Source organism: Haliotis rufescens, unplaced genomic scaffold, assembly GCF_023055435.1.
Source record: "Haliotis rufescens isolate VD_foot unplaced genomic scaffold, xgHalRufe1.0.p SCAF_11, whole genome shotgun sequence".
NCBI classification, from domain to species: Eukaryota; Metazoa; Mollusca; class Gastropoda; order Lepetellida; family Haliotidae; genus Haliotis; species Haliotis rufescens.
In genome coordinates this window covers 43,550,489-43,568,180 of record NW_025963791.1, presented here as the reverse complement: position 1 = coordinate 43,568,180, position 17,692 = coordinate 43,550,489, and the positions used below count along the sequence as shown (strand labels likewise).

Sequence of the window (17,692 nt, the reverse complement as noted above, 5' to 3'; positions counted from 1 at the left end):
TCGTGGAGGACACATCGCTCGCTTTTATAAGGGATTGTATGGTCGTAATGTTGCCTTTTACATGCTAATGATCTTTAATGCGATAGGGGGCGGTCGGGTAGCCTAGTGGTTAAAGCGTTGGCTCGTCACGCCGAAGACCAGGGTTCGATTCCCGACATGGGTACAATGTGTGAAGCCCATTTCTGGTGTCCCCGCCGTGATATTGCTGGAATATTGCTAAATGCGGCGTGAAACCATACTCACTTACTCACTCACTTTACTGCGATACCTCGTCAATGTCTCAGATTAATCATGACAGGGAGATCCTAGCACGTGGGCCTGCTTCGTGTTAATGCCATGTGCCACTCATATCACTAGATATATTTGGCGATCACTTACCACAAATTCCGGACTTCATCACAAAGCCAGATGCACATGATATTGTCAGGGAAGTGATTGAGTGGTACCTAATCCCAGCCGCAACCTACAATACATGAATGTACACACACTATAACACAACATCTATGAAAGGAGGTCAGCCTGCTGCTGTTACTAGCACTTGTGGGATACATAGTCCTAACTGTAACTTTGTGTCTCAATGGCCGAGGTGGGATTGAAAAATCTATTTTCTATACCTCCATTTCAGAATGAGATCTGATTGGTCGACGTGACCTTGTTAAAATACGACACGACAGAACAGTGTGTCAAATGTGTTTGTGGCAGTGTATTTTATTGCTGAACAGTGATTGTAACTGTATTTCAGTGTCTCTGTTAAGACTCGGTAGAAGCTCATAGCATTGTTTTTGGACAGTGATTAGTTGTCAGGAATGAAGTACTGTTTAATGGAAGTCTTCATGGACTTGATGGAGTGGTATAGAAACATATGGATGTGTTGTGATGGCACAATGTGGAAATGTCTAGTAGCTAGTCAAACTGTAAATGAGGGCGTGTCTCTCGTATCTCTCACACATTTCATTAAATCAAGATCAGCTTTCTTGTGAAGATCACTCATCATCCCGGACTCCTTGCCTAGGCCTATCCCGGAAGCTGATAGAATATGCGTGAACACAATCAAATGAAATTAGACACAGTGATCGACAAAAGCATTTTCACATTGTCAGCATTAATTCAGTCCAGTCATTGCACATGTGTAGCCACAAGGGGGCGTCATAGTCAGTACCTGGTCACACCACCTATTGCAGCCGTCACTGCTTGACACCTCCTTGGCACAGATAGCACAAGTCGTCGGATGTTTTCGTGGGGATTTTTTCGCCATTCCTCCTGTAAGGCGTTGGCGAGTTGTGTTAGTGTGTGGGGACACTGGTGACGTTGACGGACGCGTCAATCAAGTTCGTCCCACAAATGTTCAATCGGGTTGAGATCAGGCGATTTGGATGGCCATGGAAGGACAGTGATGCTCTCATTAACAAGGAAATTAACTGTTGCACGTGCCGAGCGTTGTCATGTTGGAACAGCTCCCTCTGGCGGTCCAAAGTTGGGAGGAGGTGAGGACGCAGAATTTGGTCTATGTATCGGTTTACTGTAAAATTGTCCTGGACAACCACTAACTGTGAGCTACCCGTGTAGGATATGGCTCCCCACACCATGACACTTCCTCCACCAAATCGGTCCATCTGTCGAACGCTGTTCGGCGCAAAACGTTCATGTCGACGTCGGTATACACGTTGTCTTCCATCCCGTCGTTGAAGAAGAAAACGTGACTCATCGCTGAACCAAACGCGTCGCCTGTTCCTGAGATCCCATACCTGTACTCTGTTGCACCACCAGACACGTCGTTGACGGTGTAGACGTCGCAAGACAGGTCCAACTTTTGGTCGTCTCTCTCGAATTCCCACTTCCCTCAGACGATTTCTGTTCGTTTGGTTGGAAATTCTTCACATACCAGGCACTTTTCCTGCAGTGTCCATTGCTGTAGCAAATCGATTCCGAAGGTGATGCAACCGGATATACCGATCCTGAGCAGGGGTGGTCATGCTTGGTCTTCCACTTCTGGGATGATCTTGAGTCGAATAAGTGCGGGTATATCGATCCCACAGTCGAGATATGGTGCTTTGGTGAACGTTGAAGTGTCTTGCAACGGCAGACTGGGACTTCCCTGCTTCAAAACGTCCAATGGCGATATTGCGGTCAGCTGCAGTTAACATTGGCATTTTTCGATCTCCGTTCACTTGGGAAAATTCGTAATGAACTGATGAATTTTGTACGGGCTTTTATTGTCAGTGTCTCTACTCTTGTTTCCAACACTTTGCACGTGCATTGTGCTGAAAACGTTTTCTGAAAGCAATTTCCGTGCATCCTTTTCACTTTTCCTGATAAACATTTACAATAAACATTTTAAGATGACATGATCAACGGGAATCAAACATAAGAATTGTCTTTATGACGATTGCTGGTGAAAAAAATCTTATTGGAATTCTCAAAACACCTATGCGTTTCTTTTTTTTGAAGAGTGTACTACTATAACAGTGTCTTGGTCTACAACTAGAACTATGTGTCTAGATCTACTACAGAAAAAGCGTGCCAGATCGACTTCAAGAACGTTGTTTTCAGATGTACTCACCAGTGTTGGAGTGACAGCATCATTATCAGCTAGGGCCTGCGACAACACAGATTCTGGACTTCTACTCAAAGAGTTGTCCTTATTGGGAAGTTTCTCCCTGTAAAAGGAACACCGATTGTCGACACCATATCAACATGACAACAACAAAATGTAAATAGTTACCAGTTACAGACAATATCTGAACAGTTCTGCACATTTTGCCATTTTGACCGGATATCAGAATGAAGAGAATTGGCACCAACGGTAGATTTGACGCTGTTACGAGAGCAGTGACTGTTTCTCCTGTTTGTCTCTTCCTGCGGGTCCCTCCACACGGAACAAGGATGCTGACAGCAATGTTGGCACAGGAACTGTCCTGGCAGAGGTCCGGGAACTCGTTGTCCCGGGCGAGAACTAAGACATTAATCTGGAGAAGGATCGTGTCATGTATTAAGGCCGTGTTGACGCAGTCTGCTACTGTGAACATAATCTGCAACTTCACTGTCACCTGAGCTGGCGCGGGGGTAGTACCTGAAGCAAAACAAGGCAACACTCTGTAGTAACACAGTAGAACGCCATTATGTAACACAGTTGGATCAGGAGTGTAGTCTGCTAAATGCTTTACATCACAAGCTCTGTATGACTGTAGGCCGTCGGCCGCCTTGTGCGTGCCTTGTGTGCTGCATCACCTACACACCTGCATACAGCACTCACCTGGGTCATAACTACACACCTGCATGCAGCACTCACCTTGATCGTCACCTACACACCTGCATACAACACTCACCTGGAACGTCACCTACACACCTGCATACAACACTCACCTGGAACGTCACCTACACACCTGCATACAACACTCACCTGGAACGTCACCTACACACCTGCATACAACACTCACCTGGAACGCCACCTACACACCTGCATACAACACTCACCTGGGACATTACCTACACACCTGCATACAACACTCACCTGGAACGTCACCTACACACCTGCATACAATACTCACCTGGAACGTCACCTACACACCTGCATACAACACTAACCTGGAACGTCACCTACACACCTGCATACAACACTCACCTGGAACGTCACCTACACACCTGCATACAACACTCACCTGGAACGCCACCTACACACCTGCATACAACACTAACCTGGGACATTACCTACACACCTGCATACAACACTCACCTGGAACGTCACCTACACACCTGCATACAACACTCACCTGGGACATTACCTACACACCTGCATACAACACTCACCTGGAACGTCACCTACACACCTGCATACAACACTCACCTGGAACGTCACCTACACACCTGCATACAACACTCACCTGGAACGTCACCTACACACCTGCATACAACACTCACCTGGAACGCCACCTACACACCTGCATACAACACTCACCTGGAACGTCACCTACACACCTGCATACAACACTCACCTGGAACGCCACCTACACACCTGCATACAGCACTCACTTGGAACGTCACCTACACACCTGCATACAACACTCACCTGGGACGTTACCTACACACCTGCATACAACACTCACCTGGGACGTTACCTACACACCTTTAAACAACACTTACCTGGGACGTCACCTACACACCTGCATGCAACGCTCACTCACCTGGGAAGTCTAAGCATGTCTTTGATCCTGTAGATGCCGTAGTCTGACCAGAGGGGCAGAAGTAGCAGAAGTCGCTGACGCTTGGTTCCCGAATCTGACCGATTGGACATGGGTAACACGTGTCATTGAGCAGATTGTAGCTGTTTCCCTCGGGACAGTCAACTGAGAAATCAACATTCATTCACTTACAATCTCATCAGTTGCAGGACATGCCCACATTTTCAAAAACAACCTGGTACCATCACCATATGCATTTGCTAGTGTTTCACCCCCATATGCTTATGATATTGTCGGGATCGTTAAATGGTCAATGTTTTTTTTATCAGAGACTGCTAATAATTATGGAAATGGTTTTGCCGAGTTTTTTTTCCATAATGGCGTAATTTGAGGAAGTAATCGATGCACAGCGAGACATCACTATACAGAACAGTTTAGTTGACTTCCCTACTTTCCATCATATATCTCATGGCCTAAAGTACACTTTGAGCTGCTCGCTTCTACGGTGGCATGGTGTTTACATCTGTGTGGCTTTTCTTTGTGTTCGTGAGTGAACATTGCTTTGGATATTCAAAGCATCGGAAACCAGAAGCATTTGGAACGAAGTAGGGCTGACTTTAAGTACACGGTTCATTGTCTAGCTTATCTTTTCATGAGGCATTTATACTTATCACAAAGCGATAATGCAAATAATGATGAAATGTCTTGTTGGTTTGTTTGTTGTTTAACGCCGCATGACATATTACAGCTGTGTGACGACGGTCTGGACCAGATAATCCAGTGATTGACAATCCAGGACATTAATCCAATTGGGATACGATGACATGCATGAACCAAGTCAGCGAGTCTGACCACCCGATCCCGTTAGTCGCCTCTTACGACAAGCATAGTCGCCTTTTACATTAAGCATGGGTTGATAAAGACCTATTCTTCCCCGGATCTTCACGGGTTATTAAAAATACTACATATATTTTATCGATAAAAATCGACAGTTTATAATGAAATATAAAGTGCGGATGCATTTTGTCTTTTGAGAGATTGTAATATACAAGGTGGGGAGCATCATGAATATGACAAGCACTACTGGATGGTAAATATTTTCAGTACATAAGTACAAGAAAAACCTCTGACCACTCTAACATATCACTTACTCAGATTACAGGCGCTCTGGCTAGTGGAAGCTTCTGCTTGTGTGGTCTTGTCAGCATCACACTTGGTGCAGTTCTCTGTGCCAATACTGGCCTTGTAGTAACCTCTAGGACATGGTGTGCACGTGTCTGTATTATGGGCGAAGAATCCCGGCTCACAGTTCACTGGAGGGTAAACAGCACGCATACTCTCAGGTAGGGTCATCAATGTGTAAATAGTGTTCTGTAGACAATACTGAAGGTACATGCGTCCAAATTAGAATCAAACTATCAAACAACGGCTTTTTAATGTACACTGATCACTATCAGGACCTGGGAACTGGATATATAGCCACAACAGGATGTACTATGTAAGGATAAGATATATGGATGAACAACTGTATTACAACTGGAGCGACGTTTCGCTGTAGGTTCAATCAAGTGATGAAGTTGTTCATCCATATATCTTATCCTTACTTAGTACTCAAACTTCTAAGTGCCTCTCAAAGAAGCAACAGGGTGTGTCTAAATGAAGTGTAGCAGAGTAACAGCTAGATGACAACACACGACGGGTTTAAACTGAAATCCTTACAGTACACCTCTAGACATTTATAGACTGACTATTGCATACATACTTTGATTACAGTCTTTTACATCTCCAGTATAAGTGGCCGCTGTGGTGTAGTTCCTTGGACAAGGCGTACAGGAGGTGTTGCCTCTGGTGTCCTTGTAGAAGCCCTTGGAACAGACAGTGCACGTCATCTCGACCGAGTCATAACCAACACCACTGTCACAGAACACTGAAACATGACGGTATAGTTTTGACCAGAACTACAATCGGCTGTCGTCAACTACAATTTTAACTGTACGGAACGTTGTTTCTGACCAGACGATCGTCTGTAACTGCCGTTCATGACGTAGTGAACACCGCCATTCTGACGGGTATGGAGTGACCTACGTACTGACGTTGCAACTGGTTCTCGGCGCGACAGACGTGACGTTGCCGGCACAAGCCGTGCAGACGGAGTGCCCAGACTGGTCTTTGAATGTGTCTTCGGGACAAGGGGAGCACGTGCCATTCTGTCCCTGTTGCCCGGGACCACAAGAAACTGAACAAAAAATGGTAAATTGATGCGTTGACGTTTAATTAAATGTGGCATTCATAACTCTTCGATATCTAATCGATAACGTCCACCCATCATTATCAGTGTAGCCATAGCGGAAGAAGGTGTCGATCTAACAGCTTTACTTTCTACATCGAGCAGGGAAATGAAATCAGTTTAAATTGGTGAATCAAAATAATTGGCAATCAGAGAAATTACACTTACAATGTATACTTCAGTGATCTGCACCATCAACGTCAAAATACAACATCCCGTTTGCCTACTCCATTGGAACATCGCATAACAACATCATCACCTGTACATGTAGCCGATTCGATATCACTCAATAACCGATAGGGATTACCGTAAAATATTGTTCTACACCAGCCTGTTGAAGGATTGGCCGTGTAACATGCGACCATGTTGTTCTAAGAAATCAAAAGTTATAGCTTCTGCTGTTAAGTGATTAACGTTTGAGGTACAAATCAAGCATGCTCTTTCTATCATTATTTCAAAGAGCGTCATACGACTCTTGCTCAGAAGTTGTTTGATCAAGGTAACAACATTCAAGGCCCCAGTAAAGCTTTCATATGTTCCAGTGTGGTTTTTTTCAGGTGAAAAATTGACTTACCTTTGCATGTGTTTGTGATGAGTGCCACTGATGGGGCAGAATGTAATCACTTTTTCGGGAACACCTGATAGTAGCACCAGTCGACATTGACTCGTAAACACATGCTCATCATATAGTCGGAATCGTACAGTCGATTGCTTTTGGCAGTAGTTTCTTTTGAAAATGAAACAGGTTTTGTTTTATTAACAGTGGATGCCACGTACTTGTACACTGATCTCTGGACGTAGAGGCGGTTGTTGATGTATTTTGGTCAGGGCCACAAGGCTCGCATGTGTCCTGTGCCGGAAGAGGCTGATACTCTCCATGTCCACAAGGTTCACAGCTGCTTCCATTAATTTGGTATCCAGGTGAACAGTTTCCTTGAGGCAAAGAAAACACATTGACCATTATGACTATTGAAACACCTGTGACGTAAAATACTTTTTTAAACAATTCAATTTTGTCACATATGGACTTTTTTAATTAGTGCACCTTGGACTAGAAGGAACTATTTTCTTTACTTTGTCACTCATGAGAATGTTTACTCATAATTAAGTCAATAAACAGTGTCCTCGTCGTGAGTCGACCTCGCATCGTCTGATTTATGAACGTGTAATAGTCGACCTTCGCTTGAAATCAACTATTATATATTTGAAGCTTTGTATAATCCTCAACAAGTTCGATTATAATATGTATATGCATGAGAAAAGCACATGTCTCTGTTCCTTGTGAGGATGAATGGGTACTCAGTAGGATGACATGGTAATGTCACTGTTAACCTCCTAGCGCTTGGTTTGTATATTCCCCAGGGAATTATAATTATCTCTATTATTTGACCGATAAACGTGTCCCCTGAACGGAACTCACTCAGTGTGCATTGGCTGGAGTGATTTGCACCAGCTGCGGGGGTAGTGTAGTTGGCATCAGAACAGGCTTCACATGGCAAGAACTTCATCAGAGATGACCCATCGTTCCAGGTCCCTCTAGGACATTGCTCACATTGAGTGCCATTGACCTGCTGGCCCGCAGCACAGAATGCTGGTGAGATAAACATAGGGACGAGAGTGTGTGAGTAGATTGACGTATGTCAGCAGGATACGGGGAAACAACAGAAGTGACGAATATCCTCGACAGTATGTCAGCAGGATACGGGGAAACAACAGAAGTGACGAACATCCTCGACAGTATGTCAGCAGGATACGGGGAAACAACAGAAGTGACGAACATCCTCGACAGTATGTCAGCAGGATACGGGGAAACAACAGAAGTGACGAACATCCTCGACAGTATGTCAGCAGGATACGGGGAAACAACAGAAGTGACGAACATCCTCGACAGTATGTCAGCAGGATACGGGGAAACAACAGAAGTGACGAACATCCTCGACAGTATGTCAGCAGGATACGGGGAAACAACAGAAGTGACGAACATCCTAGACAGTATGTCAGCAGGATACGAGAAAACAACAGAAGTGACGAACTTCCTACTTATATGAAACCAATATAGAAAGGGATCTTGGATCAGACTGCGTTAATACGACCAAGACGTTGCATACATACAAAGTACAGCAAATACACTAACTGAAAGCAAATGACTTTCATGATGGCTCTGAGATCAGTATGTCTCACAATCACACCGATGACATATCACAGTACGCCTGCCTCCTGTATGGCAAATGTTGACAGCCTGCCCTGGCGATCTATGGACATCGGCTGTAACGTTAAGTAACACGAACCTGTCAGGTGAAGCACTACGAGCACCAGGACAGTATATACATTAGTCAGGTGTTAGCAACAGTCTCCACATGGTCGCATTTCAGGTAGAGGTCACTGCATTTCTTATTCCGTATATCCTACCATTGATGGTGAATGCATGTCAGTGACACACAGGTAGGAGTGAGTGAGTGAGTGAGTGAGTTGGGTTTAACGCCGCTTTTAACAATATTCCAGTTATATCGCGGCGTGTCAGCTTAATGTGGGAGGAAAGGACGAAGTGATGCAGGTCTCCGACGTTTACCACTTCGGTGAAACCCACGAGCACGGGTATGGTGCTGACAAACCTAGAAACATAATCGGGGCGAACCGGGATTCAAACCCACAATCATAGGTTTCTGGCGTGCCCAAGGGACGCAACTCTGCACAGCGAATCGCGGCACCTTAGACGACTGGGCCACCCGTGCCCCCACACAGGTAGGAACATCTTACAGGATTCACTGGATGACATGAGTACACAACATCCCGCCAGTTACCTTTACAGTCAGAAGCGTTTGTGGATTCTTCAGCTTCAGTTGTGTAGCCGTCCTCACACTTGATGCAATGTCTCTGCAGCTGTCTCGACTGGAACGTCCCTACAGGACACGTCGTGCACACGTCGCTGTCATTGATGTACCTACCAGGGGGACACTCGGCTAGCAAGCAAAAATATTAATCTCATATTCATGAATGAACCGGTAAATTATGATTTGACTAAAAATGGTATCACATTTCAAACTCAAAGCAAATGTGTCAGATTAATTTTGTCTTTTGCCAATAGATCGGTATATTTTAGATAATATTTTTGAGGTAAGTGGAAATTTCCTCCCAGATATGGTATTCCTGTCACTATCACATTCGCCGTGTGAGTACACATATTCAACATTAAAATAATGTTTTTGCCTATTTGTGTTTTAATGTGATTACTTTTATACAGACTGAATATCTTTACAGTTGAGGCAACTTCCGGTCAATCCTGTCGCACTGTTCTTGATCACTTACTATTCAGCACCATGGCGGGGAGTACATCTGACGTGATGCATGACAGCCAACAATACGAACTCGACTCGTTTGACAGACAGATTACCACTATTCATATGTTGAGAATAATTGATGCCCAGTAATGTTCAGGTGGTGCTTATGTGAGTCATGTTATTATTATTAGTAGTAGTAGTTGTAGTAGTAGAAGTAGTAGCAGCAGTAGTAGTAGTAGTAGTAGTAGCAGTAGCAGTAGCAGTAGCAGTAGCAGTAGTAGTAGTAGTAGTAGTAGTGCTTATGTTCGTATTGTTAGTTTTATTATTATTATTATTAGTAGTAGTAGTAGTAGTAGTGGTAGTAGTAGTAGTAGTAGTAGTAGTAGTAGTAGTAGTATAAAGATCGTGGAGTACAATTTCCATCACAACGTATTACTGACGTAAGCTACAGCCGGACGACGAGGTTGTCTTGGTTCCTCTAGTGTTTTTTCCAGGCGGACATTTCGTACAGTTGTCTTGTAAATTGCGCGTTCTGTAGTAGCCTTGAGCACAATCCTTGCATGATCCATCATCCTGCAGCACAGTGCCAGAAGGACAGCCATCTGCAACATGGAATACACATTGACCAATGCTTGGAAGTAAATGGTATCTCTTGCAACTTGGTGCCAGGAGGACACGGAATATCACATATGGACCAGATTTGGTTAACTAGTGACATTGTTAAGAATCGTTTCGCAAGCTTTTCATTGTGATTAATATTAATAAACGCATACTTATGATGAAGTCGGAATCATACAGTTGACTTTGCTTCTAGTAGAGAGTTCGTATAATTATGTAAATGGCGTTGTGGCTTCATTAAATATATATGTACATATATGTTAATGTCATATTTAGATCACACTGACATCAATAACAATCATCGAGAGATTAACACATTATAACACTTATTGTTTTCACATGAAAAAACGCATGCGGTAAACACAACATGTAAATCTATCTCGAAGCTCTTATTTCCATTATACCTGATATGCAGTGCTCGACAAACGGAAGTGTTCAATTACATGTGTGCGTAAAGTACAAAGGTATTGAGCAAGCAAAGCAAAGCAAGGCAAAACCCTTCACCTTTCCATCATGTTTCCGCCACTCTCACGACGTTCTATCGTCACCATCTTGTTAACAGCATATACTTGAGTTGAATAATTCTCACATGCACACGCTACCGATCTGACGTTATAAACACATTAACCCACAAACATAATCCGTAGTTTGGGGGAAACCTAAGGTCTGCGTTCCCCGCGCAGCATAAAACAAGCATTAAGACGGGAGAATGATAATAGGTTTCCAATTTTCTTCTTAAACTATGATTGGTGACATAGACCAAGTTCACGACACTATCACAACCACAACACGTCACAGAGTATACTCCTACACTACGTATAAACGTCAATCGGGTTTCAATTTCCTTCTTATACCAAACATGACAGCCTCATTCCTGCATCAACACAGCAAACGTCCACATTAAGCTCACCGACACAGTGAGCTGCATTGTCTGTTCCCTCCACGCTGGTTCTCTTGAGCGGAGGACATGGGTAGCAGAACGACTGGCCATCCTTCTCCTGGTAGTAGTCACGTGGACATGGGCTACAGCTGCTGCCTTGGAAGTACTGACCAGCTGGACATTTGTCTGGAAATACAAAATATTCCTGTGGTCAGCATCATGCAAACAGATCAGAGGTAAAGGGGGGCTTTGTCGAGCTCACCTGTCCTCCGTTAACACACCAACAATACATGACAACAGCATTCCTTCAACATCCACAGTCATACACACCAGTGTTGTGCAATGTAATCCAAACTAAAGTAGAATGTTTGTGGATAAGATGAGAGATGAATGCTCCAAAAGAAACCCATAATTGAATGTTACAAGACTTTTGGCTTGACTCTAAACCACGCAGATATGTCCATGACACTTTTGTATTGGATTCCATAGCTCCATACACATCTGTTCAAAGTGATAATATTGCTGGATGCAGCAGATGCTCCCACAGTTTTGCAGTCTTGGAAAAGGACCAAGTTAAATTTTGTCAATTTGATTTCTAAACATTCTACTCGACAAAAGTAAGGAAAACTTCATTCCCCGGTTTATGGGGATTGTTACAAGACGCGGTAACCCTAGATATAGTTACGACTCTTTCTTCATAGATTCTGGGCAGTTTGTTGAAAATGAAAGCAAATGTCACATTTAGTATCTTGAGGAAACAATATGTGAAATACTGGGTTTCCTCCGTGTGAAATATGGGGATTGGACATGTTGGCAAGGATGCCTGTCCGATGCCCCACTTTCTGTATATATTGATATTATAATGTGAACCTATTGCTGGATTTGTTTGTCAGTCTATTGTTGTTAGCAATATAACAGCCATATGAGGGGGGTCTGTAAATAATCGATCCTGGACCAGACAATCCAGATTGACATCATGAGCACCGATCTATATAACTGGAACACGGCGACAAGCACCAACCAAATCAGCAGGCCCGAACACCCGATTCCGTTTGACAAACATGGGTTGTTGAAGACCAATTTAACCTGGATCGTCTTGCCCCTAAAATGTGAGAGTTGGTGGGTACTTCAAAGAATGTTTGACACAGCTCAGCATCGGATCTTTTCAATGGAACTTGTGGTGGGTTTTGATGTACGGATATCGCTGGCTAGCTAGTGCTCTTGTATCGGACTTGGGGCAGGGGTGACCTTACTCTTATACTTACCGACACAGCTAGCCAGCGTCCTTCAATCGTGTCTTTAGGTGGTATTGTCTTCACACACTTCACGTACTTACCGACACAGCTGGCCAGCGTCCTTGCACCGGGTCGGAGAGTGGTCTTTCCTCCACAGGACTTGCAGGAGGTCTGTGACGACATGTCTGAGTAAGAGCCTACTGGACACAGCACACACATGCCGAGGGAGGAGTTGAAGAAGGACCCAGGACCACAGGCAACTGGAAGTTACAACAGGTGGTCAGTTCATTCTCTACTTACGTGCAACCCGCAAATAGCAAATATAAGGTGGGAGTTAGATCATTCTCCCCTACCAGATGCTAAGAATGGTACAGACATGCAATGCAGCTACTCACCACAGTTGTTGGTACCGACTGCTTCATCACAGGATGCCTTGAGGACAACAACCACCAGGTCCTTCTGTAGCACACTCTGACCGATGTCCTGAAAAACACAAGAGTTGAGTACTACACTGACCAATGTCCTACAAATAACACCACAGTCAAGTACCACACTGACCGATGTCCTACAAATAACACCACAGTCAAGTACCACACTTACCGATGTCCTCAGAAACACCATAGATGTTCTCCAAATGATGTCCGATGCAAATCCTTAATTTGACATGTACCATAATTCCCGTTTTCTTTCAGGAGAACAATTGATTTGATTGCATTGGCATGTGTTTGAGACGGGTGGCACCAATGATGCAGGATACGCTCATCTTTTCGCGAATACCTGTTTGATAATGATTTCGTAAGCACATGTTATATAGTCAAAATTGTACAATCAACTGCTTTGGGCAGGTATTTCTTATGAATATGGAAAGGATTTTGTCGCCTGTATTTACTCACCGTGAAGGCCTCGTCACTCAGATCATCACCCTCAATCGCTGTAATCTTGATGATCTCATCCGGCGACAGTGTCATACTATTATCCTGTCTGGTTATCGTCTCTCTGTCAATAGAGGGGTGCGCTTCCAATAATAATGCTTTTCTCTCTTCTTTCTTTGTCACTTATCTCTTACAATAAAGCGTTTCTCCTCCAATAAAGCAAACACATCTGGGTTTGAACTGAATGATTCACACGTTGTTCTTCACATTCCACATGTCTTACCAATCCTGCTCCTAACAGAATTATCAAAACTCACTGTGGTTGGAATAATAAATTAACGAAAGCAGATTAATTTTAGACTTCTTATGACTGGCTTGGCATGTCAATATATATTGCATTAGTTAGTATATGGTACATTAGTGTTCATGCTCGCACTCACTCAAGTTTTGTCAACGTGGCACTGACAACTATTTGTCTCGCCTCGCAACGTCCTGAAGTAACCAAGTTTGTGCAGCCGTCAACACACAGCCCCGGCCACCTCACAGAGAGGGTATTCACAAACTTGCTACTCAACTCCCTCAACAAGCTGTCCTTCAGGAAGTTGGAACAGGTTAAAGTCATGTTGTAGGTGAGGGTGAACTCCAATGAATACTTTTGCGCCGATGTTGCTGAAAATATTGCAACGTATGATCAAACCTCACAATTTACAAGATATATACGATAGAGTCTCTCTTGTGTAATACACTTCAAATGCAGACCATTGAAGATCCGGGGAAGAATAGGTCTTCAGCGACGCATTCTTGCCGTAAGAGGCGACACGCATGTCATCGTATCCCGATTGCTTGGATCGATGCCCATGATGTCAATCACTGGATTGTCTGGTCCAGACTCGATTAATAACAGACTTCCGCCATACAGGTGGAATACAGCTGAGTGCAGCGTTAAACAACAAACAAACATCAAATCCTATCCCTCCCTCTATGTAGCCCTACCTCCACAAGCAGGCGCTGTGTACAGATCCAAGGGACTGTCCAGATTGTAAGAACCAAGTTTACCACAACGAAGAATATTTGGCGTTGGGATGGAAGGGGCTTGGCCGGCGGGGCAGAAGTCACGAATAGCAGTCGCGCCACAATGAGCGGTATTCAGGAAGCCCTCTGTGCTGCACGTGCTTGATCCTGCAAGAATCATTGGGTAACAATGAGCCAGTCAATGTGATTGGATTAGCATGATGGAATCATTGTCACCCGTATTCATCAGTAATAAATACAGCCACCACTGATTTCATCATAACTCACTCGTAGAATTAAATACAAGCGACAAAACCCATTTCCAAATTCATAAGAAAATCTCTGCTAAAAAGCAGAGTCGATTGTACGAGTCCGACTCTATCATGAGTCATCGGTTTATGAACCACTATCAAATAGTGATGATACCAGGTGAGCGTATCATGCCCTATCGGTGCTACCCGTCACACATGCAAATGCAAGTCAACTGTTCACCTAAAAGAAAACCGATATATGTGTCAAGTTTGGAACTATACTCCACATGACTACCACAAACTATTTTGCACAATTTGCGAAGGCCTTGACTGTTGAAACCAAAACAGATGTGGCGCAAGAATCGTATCGCGCTTAGTAGCAACTGATGTGGATACGAGCATGATTCTTTTGAGGACGGCAACTCAACAGTGTATTGACATAATACCAAAATTGGGACATTTTACGAAGTCCGAAGGTTTCAGAGATTCACGAAACAGATGATGTAACAGGACACACCACGCCTTTTATTAAAAGAAACATATGATCACTTGTCTTCGTTCGGGTAGACATGAACAGCCTATTCACCACCGTCACTGGCTGGGAACTTTACGTTTGTGATAATGCCCATACGATGTGTGACGTCTCTAATGTAGTCTGTGTTTGGTACAACTGTACATCTAATAATCATTTGCTAGATACGTTTTGAATTATTTCGTTGTAATAAAACTGATTGAAGGCAACCGTGACGCGCTCATCTCTTTAAAGTTTAAAATATTCAATTTCCCTTGAATTATTCAAGTTACATATGACAGTGGAATGGGCGTTAATACCTCACCTGTAATATAGACCTTGAATCTGCAAAGTTCAGTGTTTCCTTCGGTGTCCATGGTGGCATAAACAACATCATACCTGCCTCGCATCATGAGTTCATCTGGAACATGTCATTCAATATTGTTAATGATCCGAAAATTATTTCATTTGAAACAGAAATTTGAAATTTCCGTCAAATATAATGTACAGACATTGTACATACACCTGCACTTACACCTACACACACCAAAACACACGTCTGTAAATATCTGCACACACACCTGAACATATCTGCACACATACCTGCACACACACACACCTGCAGATGCACCTGCACATACACCTGCACACATGGCTGCACATACTCTTGCACGTACACCTGCACACACAGCTGCGCATACACCTGCACATAAACCTGCAAACACAGCTGCACATACACCTGCACATACACCTGCACACACACCTGCATGTACACCTGTTCTGCATACATACAATTCATGTATATGTGGACCTCTGTACCCGTGTTTGACATTGTATTTGTCATGGGAGACTCCTCTAAAGAAACAGTCTGACAGAATGCACCATGTGTGTATGGACTGTTTAATAACCATATCATTCACCTGTGAATGTACTTGCTACTGTGGCGTTACCGTCTGTAGAGGGCGCTGTGAAGACGGCAATGGCCTCCACGACTCGCGTGCTCGAGTTGTACACGATGTTATTGGTTGGGCAGTTGTACAAATTGGGCGTCTTCTTGTCTGTGGAAGATGACACATAACACCTAAAGATGTCACAAACAACAGGCGTCAAGATAATCGTATAATTACAAAAGGTGAGCATTTGTTGACAGTAAAGTCTTTACCGAAAACAAACTCATGTCACCAATACTCCCAGAAGTCATTCCCAGAACATACTGTTCATGTGTCGGGAGAGCATAGACGCAATTTTTATTTTCGAAGGTATACTTAAGGACGAACTACTATGAACATCAGTGGTATATCCTTTATATTTATGCAATGTCATCATCTTTGGGTTCTATGTATCCTTGAACTTGTAATTCTATTATCAGATATTTTGTTACCTGGCTGTCCAGTGCATGTTTCCGCCATGACACGTCCCGACTCGCACAGTGTAACACCGGGACCTGCCTTGCTTGGGGAGTACGTTCTACTTCCTCCCGCCATCTTGTAGAGGTTCCAGCCAAGGGCAAGGTCACCAGTAGGTTGGTAGTTCAAGTTCCCCAAAACACTGGACACATCACTGTGGGTTAGGATGCTTCTCCACACAGTAAGGCGGGAGATGTAACCTTTGAAGTTGGGGTCGAACCAGACAATCTTCAGGCTGAAAGTACGGGTGTACCACACACAATACAAAGTATTAATGACAGCAGTATGGAACGGCAGTGTACCTCAGTAACTGGATGTATAGACATATTCTGTAACCATGTCAGTACGTAAATTACTGCAGAGCATCCAGTAACTCTCCAGTCATCCAACAACTCCTTCAAAGGTCGATGCAAATAAGTGTATCCTCGTATCTATCTTATCCTAAACCTCGACGAACAGATCAAAGGAAATCGGGTGTTATGTAGTTTACTGCCTGCTTCTATAACCCCCATCATTACCGACGTATTGTCAACACACGAGCACACCACACAACATGTTCAACATCGAGTATATTTAACCTACCTGTTACTGCCTGTGAGATTGACGTTAATATCTCCTGATGTGACTTTGATTCCGTTAACATACACACTGATTGATCCGTTTCTTGTCCACGTGGCTGCCACGTGATCCCATTGACCCTTGACTGTCTCCAGATCTGCTTTGTCTAGCGTCTTATTGACCACCTGTCCAGCGGCAGAAAACTGGATACGGTCTTGGAACAGCTCGAAATACTTTTCACTGCCGTCACTGCAAGAGACACCCTCACAATAAGGAAACTGACGGGAAACCAGAACATGAATGATCACGAAATCAGGAGGCATTACATATAATGTTCATACACAAGAAGCAGAAAGTCTTACAGGTTAGATATGACGACCGATCTGCCGGAGTTGAGGTAGCCAATCCACAACATGATGGAGAGGTCGCCTGATAGCTGGAACGGGCTGTACGACTCGACGGTGGAAGCGAAACGGTTGTCAAGGTACAGGTCAAAGTCAGGAGATGTGTCTGTGAACCGAACATTTATGTTTGATCTGGGTGAAAACGTGAACAAATTAATTGCAGAAGATGTCTAATTATATCGGAAATCACCATATAGATGAAC

The 17,692-nt window shown here is 43.8% G+C and overlaps 1 protein-coding gene across 3 annotated transcripts in view; it reads right to left on the bottom strand.

Moving 5' to 3' along the window:
* The window catches only part of LOC124126022, a 103,749-nt gene that overhangs the window by 11,015 nt on the left and 75,042 nt on the right, over positions 1 to 17,692 (bottom strand). The window contains exons 43-64 of one of the 3 annotated variants that reach the window (XM_048392802.1): positions 17,448 to 17,595; positions 17,110 to 17,334; positions 16,503 to 16,762; positions 16,042 to 16,179; positions 15,447 to 15,542; positions 14,342 to 14,527; positions 13,789 to 14,017; positions 13,370 to 13,472; positions 12,872 to 12,959; positions 12,578 to 12,736; positions 11,272 to 11,427; positions 10,184 to 10,345; positions 9,267 to 9,425; positions 7,886 to 8,056; positions 7,243 to 7,398; positions 6,268 to 6,414; positions 5,941 to 6,105; positions 5,330 to 5,491; positions 4,182 to 4,343; positions 2,803 to 3,070; positions 2,561 to 2,657; positions 379 to 463 (exon numbers count right to left, since the gene is read on the bottom strand). In XM_048392802.1, the coding sequence (XP_048248759.1) occupies positions 379 to 463; positions 2,561 to 2,657; positions 2,803 to 3,070; positions 4,182 to 4,343; positions 5,330 to 5,491; positions 5,941 to 6,105; positions 6,268 to 6,414; positions 7,243 to 7,398; positions 7,886 to 8,056; positions 9,267 to 9,425; positions 10,184 to 10,345; positions 11,272 to 11,427; positions 12,578 to 12,736; positions 12,872 to 12,959; positions 13,370 to 13,472; positions 13,789 to 14,017; positions 14,342 to 14,527; positions 15,447 to 15,542; positions 16,042 to 16,179; positions 16,503 to 16,762; positions 17,110 to 17,334; positions 17,448 to 17,595 (3,522 nt within the window). The remainder of the gene's footprint in view (positions 1 to 378; positions 464 to 2,560; positions 2,658 to 2,802; positions 3,071 to 4,181; positions 4,344 to 5,329; positions 5,492 to 5,940; positions 6,106 to 6,267; positions 6,415 to 7,242; positions 7,399 to 7,885; positions 8,057 to 9,266; positions 9,426 to 10,183; positions 10,346 to 11,271; positions 11,428 to 12,577; positions 12,737 to 12,871; positions 12,960 to 13,369; positions 13,473 to 13,788; positions 14,018 to 14,341; positions 14,528 to 15,446; positions 15,543 to 16,041; positions 16,180 to 16,502; positions 16,763 to 17,109; positions 17,335 to 17,447; positions 17,596 to 17,692) is intronic. The other 2 variants (XM_048392803.1, XM_048392804.1) reach the window with 2 other exon arrangements.